This window comes from Sander vitreus, chromosome 22 (assembly GCF_031162955.1).
Source record: "Sander vitreus isolate 19-12246 chromosome 22, sanVit1, whole genome shotgun sequence".
Lineage (NCBI taxonomy): Eukaryota > Metazoa > Chordata > Actinopteri > Perciformes > Percidae > Sander > Sander vitreus.
Window position 1 is genome coordinate 5313529 of NC_135876.1, and position 14072 is coordinate 5327600.

The 14072-nt window shown below is 42.4% G+C and overlaps 1 protein-coding gene and 1 long non-coding RNA gene across 2 annotated transcripts in view; one reads left to right on the plus strand and one right to left on the minus strand.

Annotated features, from left to right (window-relative positions):
• Positions 1 to 791: 791 nt before the first annotated feature.
• On the minus strand, positions 792 to 3102 carry LOC144537533 (uncharacterized). Its single transcript, XR_013503861.1, has 3 exons — positions 2114 to 3102; positions 1724 to 1995; positions 792 to 1604 (listed from the first exon to the last, which is right to left on the minus strand). It is a non-coding gene; the product is annotated as an uncharacterized LOC144537533 (long non-coding RNA).
• Positions 3103 to 3629: 527 nt separating this feature from the next.
• reck (reversion-inducing-cysteine-rich protein with kazal motifs) overlaps positions 3630 to 14072 on the plus strand; it is a 53685-nt gene continuing 43242 nt past the window's right edge. Inside the window, exon 1 of the mRNA XM_078281309.1 lies at positions 3630 to 3829. Coding sequence (XP_078137435.1) covers positions 3757 to 3829 — 73 coding nt within the window. The 5' untranslated portion in view covers positions 3630 to 3756. The remainder of the gene's footprint in view (positions 3830 to 14072) is intronic.

Consider the following 14072-nt stretch of genomic DNA (forward strand, 5'->3'; position numbering starts at 1 on the left):
CTCAGTCAAAGGGTTTCCAAGCATTTCTCTCAGCTCCCAGATCCCCTTTGTGTGTTAAAATAGAACATACATAAATTACTGGTTGGGTTTTATGGAAATCGCACAGCTTTTTTATGTTCAGAGAATCAACTCTTTGTAATCCTGTTAAACTATAAGCACCATTTGCCTTTTTTTCTGGGTCCTGTCATTTCTTTCCCCCCTTAATCACACTCCCCTGTGATAAAGGGCAACATTCATACAGTAGAATAATGTATTCTAAATGAAACTAGCCAACAATATAATGGTCCACAAGTCCAGCTGAGATGATTAGACCATTAAACGCAACTGTTGTGAAGCTTTCTTTGCAGCTTTTTGCAATTGTTTTCACGCAATTTTGAAAACCGGGTTCTTTTAACGAAATATAAATCAGTTATCCAAACACCACACTAAATTTGCACAATTCCTAGATTTGCAAAATGACACTTCAGTCAAAACATGCACATATTTGTAAAAATGCTATTAGTTTTCATTTAACCAACACAGCCCTCAGTGATCAGACACTATTGCAGCCAGTTTCACACTGCTGTGATAAATAACACATTTGTAAAAAACTAATTTTAGGAAATGGCATGTGCTAGATTTTTGGCCAGACATTGTTATGTAAGGGATAATTTAGATGACCAAAAAAAAAAAAAAAAAAAAAAAAGTGACAAACCCACAACATTCTTCATGATTAGTTTGAGATATAGGGAGAATGTACACAACTAGGCCTACTATAAACTTACCAAGCACTGAACACTGATGCTGCAGACTGAATATTTCAAGTATTTATTTCAATACTTACAGTATTTCTTACCATAATCAGTTACAGTAATCAACCAACAATGAAATCAATGAAACAAAATAAAAAAATAAATGACTGCATGAAGTACATACACTTTGACTCTGAAGAAAAACTACTGTAAAAGCAACAAGAATACTGTAACTATTCATCATCTCTCCGTCTGGCTGGATCAGGCCATAAGATTTCATCCACATCACAGGCTATGTCTTCATTGGCAAGGCACCGTTGAAGAATCGCCTCGTGTGACGAATCCACACCTGCACAGAAGCTGCTTCGATAGGATCACAGGCCTGCTCCATGGCCTGAATGAGGGGCAAACGGTCATAGGGCCGCAGGTCGTATACCTTCCACCGCCATGCTGAAAAAAAAACTTCCATTGGATTCAGGAAGGGGGAGTATGGGGGAAGGTATGACTTAAGATCAGGGTGCTCATGGAACCAATTCTGGACCAGAGTAGCCCAATGGAATGAGACATTGTCCCAAACGACAATGTACCGCATCTGGTCCACTTGGTTTAATGCTGTGACAATCTCGTGCAATCTGTCAAGAAATGCAAGGATTTGCATTATAGGGTCCCAGATTTGCATGGTGGTGGACCCCCCCCATTTTGTGTAATAGCAGCGCAAAGGGTGATGTTACCTCCTCGCTGCCCTGGCACATTGGTGATTGCCCTGTGTCCAATTACATTTCTCCCTCTTCTTGTTTTTGCAAGGTTAAATCCAGTCTCATCCACATATATAAATTCATGTTGAATTGCTGCAACATCCATTTGCAAGGCTCTCTGAAACACAGTAAAAGACAATACGATGCTATTCAATATCTATTGCACTGTATTTTCTTGTGCCAGAACATAGTGAGCAGTGCACAATACCACACCATAGTAAGATGAACAATACATACCTCCACATACTCATTGCGCAGATGTTTCACTCTCTGAATTTCTGTCAAATGGTACCCGATACAGTTGCTTCATGTATATTTGATTTTTCTTGAGGATTGTTGCCAGAGAGACTCGTTGGATGTTATTGTAAATATGGTCATCATTGGTGATATTGGCTTGGATTTCTCGCAGCCTGATACAATTATTGGTCAAAACCATGTTCACAATGGCGGCCTCTTGTGCACGAGTGAACATAGGGCCCCTTCCACCTTGGTGTCCTCGACCCTCAATCCTATGTAAAAAAAGATATATAAAAAAAGACAGGCAGCCTACTGTCAAATGTCACAGTAAACAATATTGATGATAAGTACAGCAAGCGTCAGTTTCAATGTACTGTGTGTTTAGCTTACCCGTTTTCTCGATGAAATGTCCGAATTACTGACGCAACAGTGTTTCTGCTGAGATTTGGTTGAACTCTTCGTCCAGCTTCCATCAGTGTCAGTCCATGGTTGATAACACAGTCAATAAGTGTTGCACGAATTTCTTGAGTCAAATTTGGTCCTCGTCTTCTTTGTTCAGGTTCTATCAACTCTTCAAGTCCTTCTTCTCCTCTTCCTCTACCTCCTCTTTGAGCTCCCCCTCTCACTCTCACTCTCACTCTCCCACTTCTGCTTCTAGCTCCTTCCATTTTTGTTGAAGACAAGTGAACTCACCTGCTGCCTTTTATAGCACACCTGAGTGTGCGTTTTCAAATTAGCACGTGTGCTTCCACAGCTGGTGGATGTGATTATCCAATTCGTTCATTAGTGTGGTCATTGGCAAGCCGGGGCTTTGTAACGACAAGGAAGTAACCTCACAATCCTTATCTGTGTCTAAGGTGTGAAAATGTGTAGAGTGTAGAGTTTTACAAATCACTGTGTGTAATGTTTTGCAAAAAGGGTGAAGCAGACATTGTGTGTAACGTTGTGCAAATCTGTGGAGGTGTTTTGCTCATTGGAGTAGAATTTTGCAAATTGTGTGGAAATTTTTATTTTAGTGTGTTAACAATCGTAAAAAACTGTAACACCCTTTCTTGATGCTGTGTGTGGACCCCTTTTTCACGCTTTCACACTCGTTTCCAGTTTCTAAAATGGGAGGATTTTTCTGCATTGAGCACTTTTACTTTGAATACTTGAACTACATTTTCCCCACGATACTTACATACTTTTACTTAAGTCACATTTTTACAGTTTTTTTTCCAACTGCTTACACACGTTTTCAAAACTATGTCTCCTTTTTTCAAAACTCTACACACAATTCCAAAACTGCACATACAAAATGCAAAATGCCTCACTGGTTAGTGTTCAGTTATGACATAATGTGTTTGCAAATGTGAGGAGTGTGTGTGTGTGTGTGTGTGTGTGTGTGTGTGTGCCGTGGTAAATAAGTGTAGCATTTTGATTGGTTGTGTTTAGAAAAGGAAAGCAAGTCACTTCCTGTTAGATTTTCGTGTCTTAGGTAGAGAATTGTGTGTAGTGTTTTGAAATTTTTTTTGTATGCAATTGAAAACTGAGTGAAAGGCTGAGAAATAGCTTCTGGAGATTTGCTGTGTAGTTTTGCACTTTGAGTGAGAGGGTTTCAAAAATCGTGTGACATGAAAAGATTTTGTGTGTAAGCAGTTGGAAAAAACTGTAATGCAGGACTTTCACTGTAACAGTAAATTATCTGAATACTTCTTCCACCACAGGCTATTGATTGTAATCTATAAAACAATGGGGAAAATATACATCCATGACAAGCAAAACGGTCAAAATCTGTTTAAAGCTGTTTCCTCTGTCTCTGGATCAAAAAGCGGTCACCGTTAACCGGTCTCCTTCTCCGTACTGCGCATGTCTTGTGGAAACCGGGGGCTGGAGAGAGAGAGAGAGAGAGAGAGAGAGAGAGAGAGAGAGAGAGAGAGAGAGAGAGAGAGAGAGAGAGAGAGAGTTAGTTAACAGATGACCAATGGAGCATGTCACAGCACCAGTGTTTTCTATGTCTTCTTGTCCACGATGCACTTTAGGATTTCAATAAGATGCGTGTGTGTTTCCAGATAATCACTTTCTTCCTCGCCGTAAACTTTCACTGCCAGCCGCTCCGAGCTCAGGGTGAGTCTGTCTTTCTGTCTGTCTGTCTGTCTGTGATTGAACTGTAGCCTACGTCCATATTTAATGCACTGCTAAGAACTGGCTGATAAATGACAGGACAGTGTATAATTCAGGCGTAAAGCCATCTGCAGGACTCACTTGTTGTTGTTCATTGACAGCCGGCATCCTGTTGATACATTTCGCTCTTTTGTAGTGAGAACACCACGCCAAACTCCGTTCACAAATCCTGCAATGTGACATTCCCTTGCTTATTAGTGTTACCTGAGCATCTCGCAGACAAGTCATTAGGTTGCATTCCGAATTATGAAAGTCCTCTGGTAAATCCGGGCAGCGAAATGTCTAGCAGCCAGCACTTTATTCAATAAAAGCCCCGTTTGATCCAGTCCACATCGAGCTACCGCCCACCACGGACTGTGTGCCGTTAGGTGTGAACACACTGTCGGAAGACCGGGGAAACAATTGGAAAAGGTGAAATTGAATCATGTTCAGTGGATTTTTTGGTGGCCGAATTAAAGAGTGCATCTGTGATATTCCTAAAAGGTTTTTAGTGGTGATTTTAACGTGTGTGTGTTGAGTGAATCCATGATTGTAATGTTAGTATGGCGCTCTGTGTGGGATCAGAGTCAGGGGTTAGCCTGTAGCGCGCTCTGACAACACGACAATATGCCTTTGAAGTTTAAAGACAACTGTGGCGTAGTTAAAATAGCTTAAACGCTTTCATTCCCCGCTGGGTTCCGTCGGCTAATATTTGATTAATAGACGTGAAAGTAGATGTGTTGGGTTCCGTGTGGGATAGGAAGGAAACAGAGCAACATAGCGGATCGGAAAAAAGTGAAAAGGGACCGTTACCGCGATGGACGCCTCTTTGGTTATTAGCAAATTCACTCAGCTTCTAGGAATAACTGTTCAGATATTTAAACAAAAAACAAAAAAACAGTAACTGCTGGCAAAGTTATTGTAATTTTTTTTATGTCACGTAGGTGTGTGTGTGTGTGTGTGTGTGTGTGTGTGTGTGTGTGTGTGTGTGTGTAAATCATGTTTCACCATCTGTAGGTGAGAAAGCCACTAGGAAATCAAAGTTTCTATGTGTGTCTGTATTAGCCCCCAGGTGCTAATGAATCCTCTGGAGCTGTGAAGGCATTCAGAAAGCACAGAGGTGTGCGTGTGATTGGCTGAGTCAACATGTAGCTGCCACTTTGCACTGTGCTGCTACATTTTGGAGCCTTTTGGCGAGCCGTGTTCAGCTGTTGTCCCGGCTCAGCCAGAGTCCGGGCTCAGAAATGGCTTTGCTCTTTGATGTTTAGTCCACATGGGTGCAGGATGTGGATTTGCTCTGGCTAAATATCACTTTGTACAGTTTTTATTTTTTTATTTTTTTATTCCCTGACACATCTGCCAGGAACATGAAAGGAAACACAGCTCTCAGATCCTCATTTGGGGTGCACATTGTCTCCAGCGGCTTGTGACAGCCATGAAGCTCTCAGAAAAGCCCAAAAGATTTGAACAGCAGCATGGCTTCACTTATTTAGTGTAGAAATTCCATTCATTCCGTACTTCTGTAGGAGTTTGCGAAACGTCTCTCTTTCATTTCTTTCCTGTTGTGTTTTGGTCGTGGAGGCGAGCCGGGAGAGAATGCATCTGGAACCAATTTGAGTCCTGAGAGCAGACTGGGAGGAGGGGAAGCAGCAGCAGAGTGAACGGCAGCCCCCTTTCTTCCCATGTCCACTGCGAGCAGCCATGGGCCTGAGTCCCGCAAACCTAATTATAGTTCTATGAACACAAGATGAAAGTGCAGCATACACAGATGCATTTCTTGGCTATCCCTTGGCATAGTGATATTTGAATTGACTATGCAATCAAATGTTTTTTTTCCCGCTGTTTTTCCACACTTTCCTGTGTTTTTCGCCTAAATATAAAGACAGAGACACTAAGGGTCAGCTCTTTGGTTGACAGTTTGTCTTTCCGGCCCAATGAGTAAAAGTAACGTTTCAGAATGTTCCAGTGACTGACTGACCTGGCTGTGTTCCCCCGAGACTCTGAGTTCAAAGTACCAGAAGGCAGCGGCCCTGTTTTTCCGGTGCCACACAGCGGTGCTGTTGGGTTTGGCTTTAGACCAAAATCCCAACGCTGCTCATCGAAACGATACGACCGTTGGCAAAGCAATGTTAATTAATCTGCGAATAGTTTGCTGGAACAATGTTCCGCCTCTATACAAATAGCTTGTTAATAGCTTAACCCTTGTGTTGTCTTCCATCAACCATGCATTTGCTGGTTGAAAACTGAAAATCAACACTTCTTGTGACGTTTTAGACTTTTTCTTAAACACTTTTGCCGCTTTTTTGACGTTTAACGCGTCTTTTCACTACCATGTATAAACACCACTAACACCAACTTATTACCACTAGTTTTACACTTCTTTTTGGAATTCATGGTCAATAAACCTCATTTATAGAAAACTATACCTAATTCTTGAGTTACAAAAGCAGAAATTATGAATTATTTAGACTAATGTTAAAGACAACACAAGGGTTAAAGGACAATTCCTGTGCAAAATGAACCTAGGGGTTAATAACACATGGGTACCGAGTCGCCCGTTCTCTGGTATTTGTTTTCAAGCTAATCGAATGTGACCAGTTTTAGGGCAAACCGCTAATTAGCTTGTAGTGCTAGTCGTCGGCGACATCTTGGGAAAACAGTCGCGATAGCTCAATCACGCCGTGCTTGAGCTATGTTACTGGTTGATGGATAAACTGAGTCTGTGGTCGGCATGAAGCTGGACTCACTGGTGACGGTGGCAGAGAGGAGGACACTGAACAAACTCCTGGACATTACTGACATTGCCAGCCACTCACTCATTCACCGTGCAATAAATGAATAATCTACTCACATACATACCTCGACACTCTAACTGCTCTTAACTGCTAATTTATGCTAAATGTCATTTAGTTATTAACTGTATAATAACACAATACCATACACAGTCCTATATATTTATCTTTATTTATCTGTAGTTTATTGTGTTTGTTTACTTTTTGTAAAAAATATTTAGCTAAAAGTTTATTGTTATTCTTATACTGTATTTTTTCTATACTTCTCGTACTTTTTATACCTCTTTATTTAAAGAGTGTTTTGTAAGCTGCTGAAATCTGCTGCTGGAAATCTAATTTCCTTGCGGGAGTCATCCCAAAAGGATCAATAAAGAGAAGTCTAAGTCTAAGTCTAAGTTACTGGTTGCACGGCATTCGTCGTTCGACTGATCGTGACTGTTTTCTCAAGATGGCGCCTGCCCGTATTCCCGAAGGTACTGTCTTTCTAAACTATCTTTTTAATAAACTGTCTGTACACTTACAAAGTTCTCAATGCTTCGGTTTACATGTAGGGACCCTCATTATGCTACCGTGGAAGTGTGGTGATATTTTGAGCCTTGTTAGTGGTGTATAAATAGAGATTTCTTTTTACTTTTGCGTGGCCCTGACGACTACCGTTATAAGCTAATTAGCGGTTTGCTCCAAAACTGGTCACATTTGATTAGCATGAAAACATATCCCAGAGAACGGTCAACTCGATGTGTTATTAAAGGACAATTCCGGCGCAAAATGAACCTAGGGGTTAAAGAAGGCCGACCTCATGCAATGGAAACATGGTTCAAAACAGTTAACGCATGCAGAAAGAGGCTTGATTTAATTCCAAATTCCAAATACAACCTGATGAGGCCGATGTCCGCCCCATGCCATGGTCTTTTGTAGCACTTATTGCCGTGTAGAGTAAAGGCATTTAATTGGCACAAACCCTACAGTGTGCCCTGATGTTTTTTGAAGGACACTTTTGTATTTCTGACACCATGTTGGACTCATGTATAGATGGATTTAACAGCTGTGTTTGTGTTGTGCAAGTGATGGAGTGGCTGTAGTCTGGAGCAGGAGCTGTGTGTGTTAGATGCTCTATGGTAGCTGTCGTGTGAGTGTGATCAGTGTGAAGCTGGCCTGCATGTTGCTGCTGTAGAACTTCCTGCAGCACTGCTGAGGGTCTATTAGTCTGTAAGCCTGGGTTATCCATGCAAGGGGTTCAGGTTCTTCTCTGGGGGAAAAAAAAAGCACTGGAGGCAGGGACACAGTGGGTCTGCCCACCCAGAGACCGTCCTTCACAGATCTTCACTCTGACAGCGGACACTACCACAGCTTACATGGAAATGAATCCGACTTTTTCAAAGGGGACTCAAACAAACAGGAACGTCATATTTCCATCAAGTTTTCGACATTGTTTTTCACTGTTTGGGGTTCAACTGGCACTCCTCATCTTGCGCGCTCTTCTTCTGCAGTGGTAAAATGGCTTTCTGACTGGAGATGCTGCTTATCTCGATGAAAAACAAGCATTCATTCGCTTTTCGAAATGCGGTTCAAATTTGCGACGCATTTGGATGGAAACGGGACTAATGTCCTGGGAAATAGTTTTTACCTTTGGTACCCTTACAAAGCCAGTTTTGAAACGATGCCTGGAGAATCACCGTCAAGAGTCACACTGTGCCACCTCTCACCTCCACCTCCACCTGATGGAGATGCATCACACTGAAATGCTTTTCCACGCGTTGAATCCCTCCTCTCTGCCTCTGCCTCCCCCCACCACCCTCTGTGCCTCGCTGTATGTGGCCATATGCCCCTCATTATGTCATTTCCCATCACACAGGTCAGGTCTACGTCCTCCTTTGATTCAGCTAATCACATATGAAATGAGGGGGAAGGACACACTACCATCTGGAGCTGTGTGTATGTGTGTGTGTGTGTGTGTGTGTGTGTGTGTGTGTGTGTGACATCTGCTCTAGTATTCAGTTCTGGAGGGTGTGTGCGTTTATATGCTACCTAACCATGCAGTGCTTTGTGAGTCAATAACAATATTTTGAAATCAATTCTGTGATTCATAGCAAGCCAGTGCCAGACAAAAGCTATGAGAACGGGGGGGGTGTTTCAGTGAGGAGTCGGGCAGCGGCGCTCTGAATACATTGAAGTTGTCCGATTGATGTTTTACACAGACCTGTAAAGACACCGTTACAGTAATCAAGTCTATGAAAAACAAAGGCATGAGCGCGTTTCTCTATTTCTTGTTGAGACTCGAAGCAGTTGTCCACGCCCAGCGGACTGGCTCATGGTCTCTCTTTGCCCTCCCGACTGCCGACATCTAGCAGCCGATGAACAGCAGCCTAACAGCCAGCACTGTGATAGTTCAACCATGGCCAACGTTCTTGTAGCTGGAAGTCAACTTGTGTTAGATTTAGTAACTGTAAAGATACTAACGGTTTAAGTAACACAGTCCCTTCATATTATACTAAGTCTAGTTTGGATGGGTTATTATTCGGTTTGATATAGATAGACGGAAACGAAGAAGATGGATGGAAAAGAAAAAAAAGTGTAAAGTGTAAATGTGTGTGTGTATGCATGTATGTATGCATGTGTGTCTATGTGTATGCATGTGTTTATGTGAGTGTAGATAGGTAGATATACGGTGTATGTTTATGTAAACATGTATAAATACAGTAAGTCAAGCATCAAATTGTTTTGTATTTAACTAAAGGATAAAAATAGAAAAACGGGGAGGGGGGGTAGGACCAGATAAGTTATTTTATGAACTTCTTCCTACTCCTTTTTGAACATGGGAATTTCTTATTGAATCACTTACAATCTTTTTGGAAGATTGTGCTGAGATGTCCTTATTTATCTGTAATTTTAATTGTATTATATATATGTATGTATGTGTGTATATATATATATATTATATATATTTTTTTTTTACATGTTCAAAATAAACTATAAAAAAAATAACTGAGAACAACAATAGAGAGTCTCAGAGTCCTGAGGCCGCGTTAGCGTCCATCACAGGAGAGCACTGACACAGAGCCGTAGGGCGGCCTGCCTAAGGTCAGTCTGCCACACCGTTACTTCTACTGTATCCATGTTCCACTGAGGGAAGCTGCGTCGTGTCACATGTCACCAAATGTCAGCAAATCCTAACTGTCTGCTCAGTTTCCTCTCAGGGATCTCTCTCACACCTCCTGTGTGAAAAGAGACAGAAACACGGAGAGCATAGTTTATCTTCTACATGATGAATGAATACGCGTAGGGAGAAATGTGTTTTCCACCAAAACGTCCTCTCTTTATGGCAAATCTCAATGAATCAATGCACAGGAAGTGACCTTTTGACCTCCATCCATTAAACTCCCCCCCCCCCAGTGGCTCTGAGGAATGCAGGAAGCAGTTTTCCTACACACACTAACACGCGCCACTGCTGTTCATCTGTTCAACGTAGCCAGGGAATCAGAGTCAATGCTTTCTGTTTCATTTCAAAGCTGAACTTTAACGTTAGAAAGTGTTGTTAAGCGTGACACGTGTGCCTGGCTGGACCTGCTGTCTCATCATGACAACCATCCAATAATAATCCTGTTCACACTGGCCTAACACAGTTCCAACGTGAGAGACTTAACACTTACAGACGTTGTGTTTAGGGCCTGGCTATTGGGCTTATAGCCGTGGCTCTTTTTTTTTTTTTTACTGCCAAAGTATTTAATATTCACATGAATTATAAGCTCATACAACCAATGAAGCTTTTGTAGCTATCCCCACCCCATCACATATACACACACACACACACACACACACACACACACACACACACACACACACACACACACACACACACACAGGAAAGCCAGAGTAATGTCACAGTTTTAGAGAGAGGGAAGAGCAGCAGCTCACAGTCTGTTCACAGATTAAAACTGTGATTTGTTTGTGAAGGAAATATCTTTCTGTAATAGTGCTGCATGCTGTGATTCGGCAGAACAGTTGAAGTCCACCCTCAGTGTTATTATGGTTGTGTAGTTTATAGCAGTGGGAATCAACAGACAGGAAACTTGGCTGTGGATGTTTTCTGGAATGTTAATGAGCCGTTCAGTATTGCCTTTACCAAATCAATTAGACTGTGGTTGGTCCTAAATCACAGCTGTTTTTTTTGTTTTTTTTTTTTAAGTGTTTCTGGTGTGACTGAGTTCATATCGTGTACAGCTTCTTCTGGATTAAACTTTTTTTCCATCGATGAGCCAATAATAACAATAATATGTTCATGTGAGGCTCCCATCCTGTGTGATAATGAACGAGAGGATGCGTCTGTAGTCGTGGCTGAACCAATGAGTGCCCTTTTAAATCCCACATGCTTTAAAGGAACAAGCTGACTTATTGGGACTTTAGCTTATTCACCGTAACCCCCAGAGTTAGATAAGTCCATACATACCCTTCTCTTCTCCGTGCGTGTCATAGCTCTTTCCAACGGCTCCACCGGTAGCTTAGCCTAGCACGGATCCTGAAGGTAATCGGTTCCAACTAGCCTACCGCTCCCAATAAGTGACAAAATAACGCCAACGTGTTCCTATTTACATGTTGTGATTTGTATAGTCACAGCGTGTACAAATACCAAGGTCACATGAGACACAGCCATCTTCTGACCGTTTACATACTGGGAACTATATTCTCAGAAAGGCGAAGCACTGCTACTCTCTGCTCGGGGCTTCTCAGGTGCTGCAAGCATATTACTCCGCCCAAGTAGCAGTAGTGTTACAACATGTAAATAGGAACACGTTGGCGTTATTTTGTCACTTATTCGGAGCAGTAGGCTAGATGGAAACGATTACCTTCAGGATCCGTGCTAGCCGTCGGACAGAGTTACGACGCGCACGGAGATGAGAAGGGTATGTGTGGACTTATCTAACTCTGGGGGTTACGGTGAATAAGCTAAAGTCCCAATAAGTTGCCGTGTTCCTTTTAAAAGGCTGGAAAAGGTTTATTATTGTAGACGTTAATGGGCTGATGACAACTGTAGCATCCAATGTACTGAGCGGATGAACACACATTGTATCAGTTGGCCCGCCTCCTCTCTGCCTGTGGTACGAGCGGACTGGAGCTCCTGCTGCGTCTCTCTCTCTCTCTCTCTCTCTCTCTCTCTCTCTCTCTCTCTCTCTCTCTCTACATTAAAAATCTGATCGCTTCACATTCGTTTCTGCTTCTTCTGCCTATCAGACGAATGACTGACAGCTGCCACATGGTTCACAGATATGATAGTTTGAAGCTGATAGGACAAAACCTTTGTCTTTAGTATCACCTGATACTCAGCAGGAGTTTGTCAACGTTACTATAAAATAACACCTAGCCTATGCAGCTGAATGTCGTGGTCATTTATGATATTAGACATTAAGTAATGACCTGTAACATAGCATTCATGCAATATCTTTGTGTTACCCAAATTGGTATTTTTTTGAAAACCAGCTTAGTTTACTTTATACCCTTTACCCACCACTATTAGTGTGTATATTCAGGTTTTCTAAATGCGGTTAATGCGTAAGACATTTTGCTATTCCTGGAAGTAAGTCTGAAAAAGTGGGGTCATCCCATATTTGAGGTCTAGACATTTACATTTAAATATCCACTCACAACAGCAGATGAGCAAAATATGGCCCAGATAGCGAGGATGAGTGGAACCAGAGCATGGGAATGGGAGACTATAGTGAGAGTGAACTGCAGCAGTACCCGAGCCTGAGCAGAGCCCGACAGGCAGTCTGTTCTTTGTGTGAGCCTCAGTGAGCCAGAAACTAACCAGGCACTGATATCATCTGTTGAAATCTTAATCTGACATTATTGCCTGTAGAAGTTTCACAACATCTGGGACATATGTTGAATTCGCAGCTTCCATGAGTTGCTCCACAGAAACCACTGTAGTGTTCCCGTATTATTTCTCCTAGTCCACACTTGCTTTCCGACCGGATAGTACTTGTACTTTTTGGAGGAAAAGTACACTTCTAAGCAGTTCTAAGAACTACTCTCCCCCAAAATCTTTTTTTCCGTTTGCATTCCCACTGGCCAAGTGGCCATAGGGACTGGTAGGAGGGGCAAGGGAGTGACGCAAGCACGGCAACGGTCTTTATAGCATCGTCACTAGACCTTAGCGCCACATACAACAACAACAAAGCAGCATTCCGTCCATTCTCGTAGTAATTCACGTAATGTTTTGCTCAACACAGACGGGGCTTTACTATACTCGGAACAGACCACGCCTCTGCCTGCTGCTGCGCTGTGGACGTGTGTGTGTGTGTGTGACAGCCGGCGAGCCGCAGGACACGCTTGTGGAGTTTAACTCCGAAAAGACAGTTAACCACAGGTTCCCGATAATCTTATGACGGACATGTGTTGTGATATTTAAACAAACGAACGTTGTCAGAAGTGAATTTATTGATGAATAAGATGGTGAAAATTGAAAAAAAGTTGTTGCTCTGCCTGCAAGTTCCGAGTTGGCAGTGGGCGTGACTTATACGTTCGACCAATCAAGTACACCTAGGAAAAGAGAAAAGGGAAAAGACCCTGCTCTGAAGTAGGAGCTAAAAAAAGTACGCTACTGCGGCCAGAGGAACTTAAAAATCCCCAAATTTTTCCTGTCGGAACACGACGAAAAAAAGTGTTTTAGGAACGTTTAGTTCTAAGAACTGCAAAAATCCCTCCGGTCGGAAAGCCCCTAGAGATGGTCCCAGCAGCCCTGCCTTCACCATTTTACACCACATCATGTCACCACTGAGAGTTCAGATTTGAAGTTAATGTGGAATTCTCATGCACTTTGATGTAAAGCTGAGATCGGGCCCAAAAAAATCAAGCCCGACCCTACCCGAGCCCGTGCACGTTGTGTATACGTGGGCCGTTTATAACTGACGTTCTCAACTACAATTCCGTGTTGTTTGAACTGCAGAAATCTGTTTAGAAGGGGTATGCTTGGAGAAGTAACAAAAGAGGACGTTGAAGGCTGACTATCATCCTTTCTGCCACGGCGAGCCTGCTTCATGTGTCTGTTCATCGTCCCCGTTTCTTTTTTGCTGTCACAGCAGCGTGCCGCACTTAACGCACTCGACAAAGCCAACACATATGTTGTCACTGCTCAGACTTGTTTAAAATGGTTCCATACCTCCCGACTTTCCTCCAAACTTGCTCAAAGTTAATTCTCCTGTTTTCATTTTTTTCTTTACATCTTCAAGCTCCATGTTGCACTTAAGTTACACCATACAGCACAGCTGACCTGATGTGATGCGTGCGGGTGGAGGAGACGCTGTGCATGATTATGGCATAGCTTTCTCCCCACCCAATTAGACTAATAAAGTAATGATTAAAAAAACACAAATGCTTGATCACGGGAACAGACCGAGGATAGTGGCGGGAAATATCGT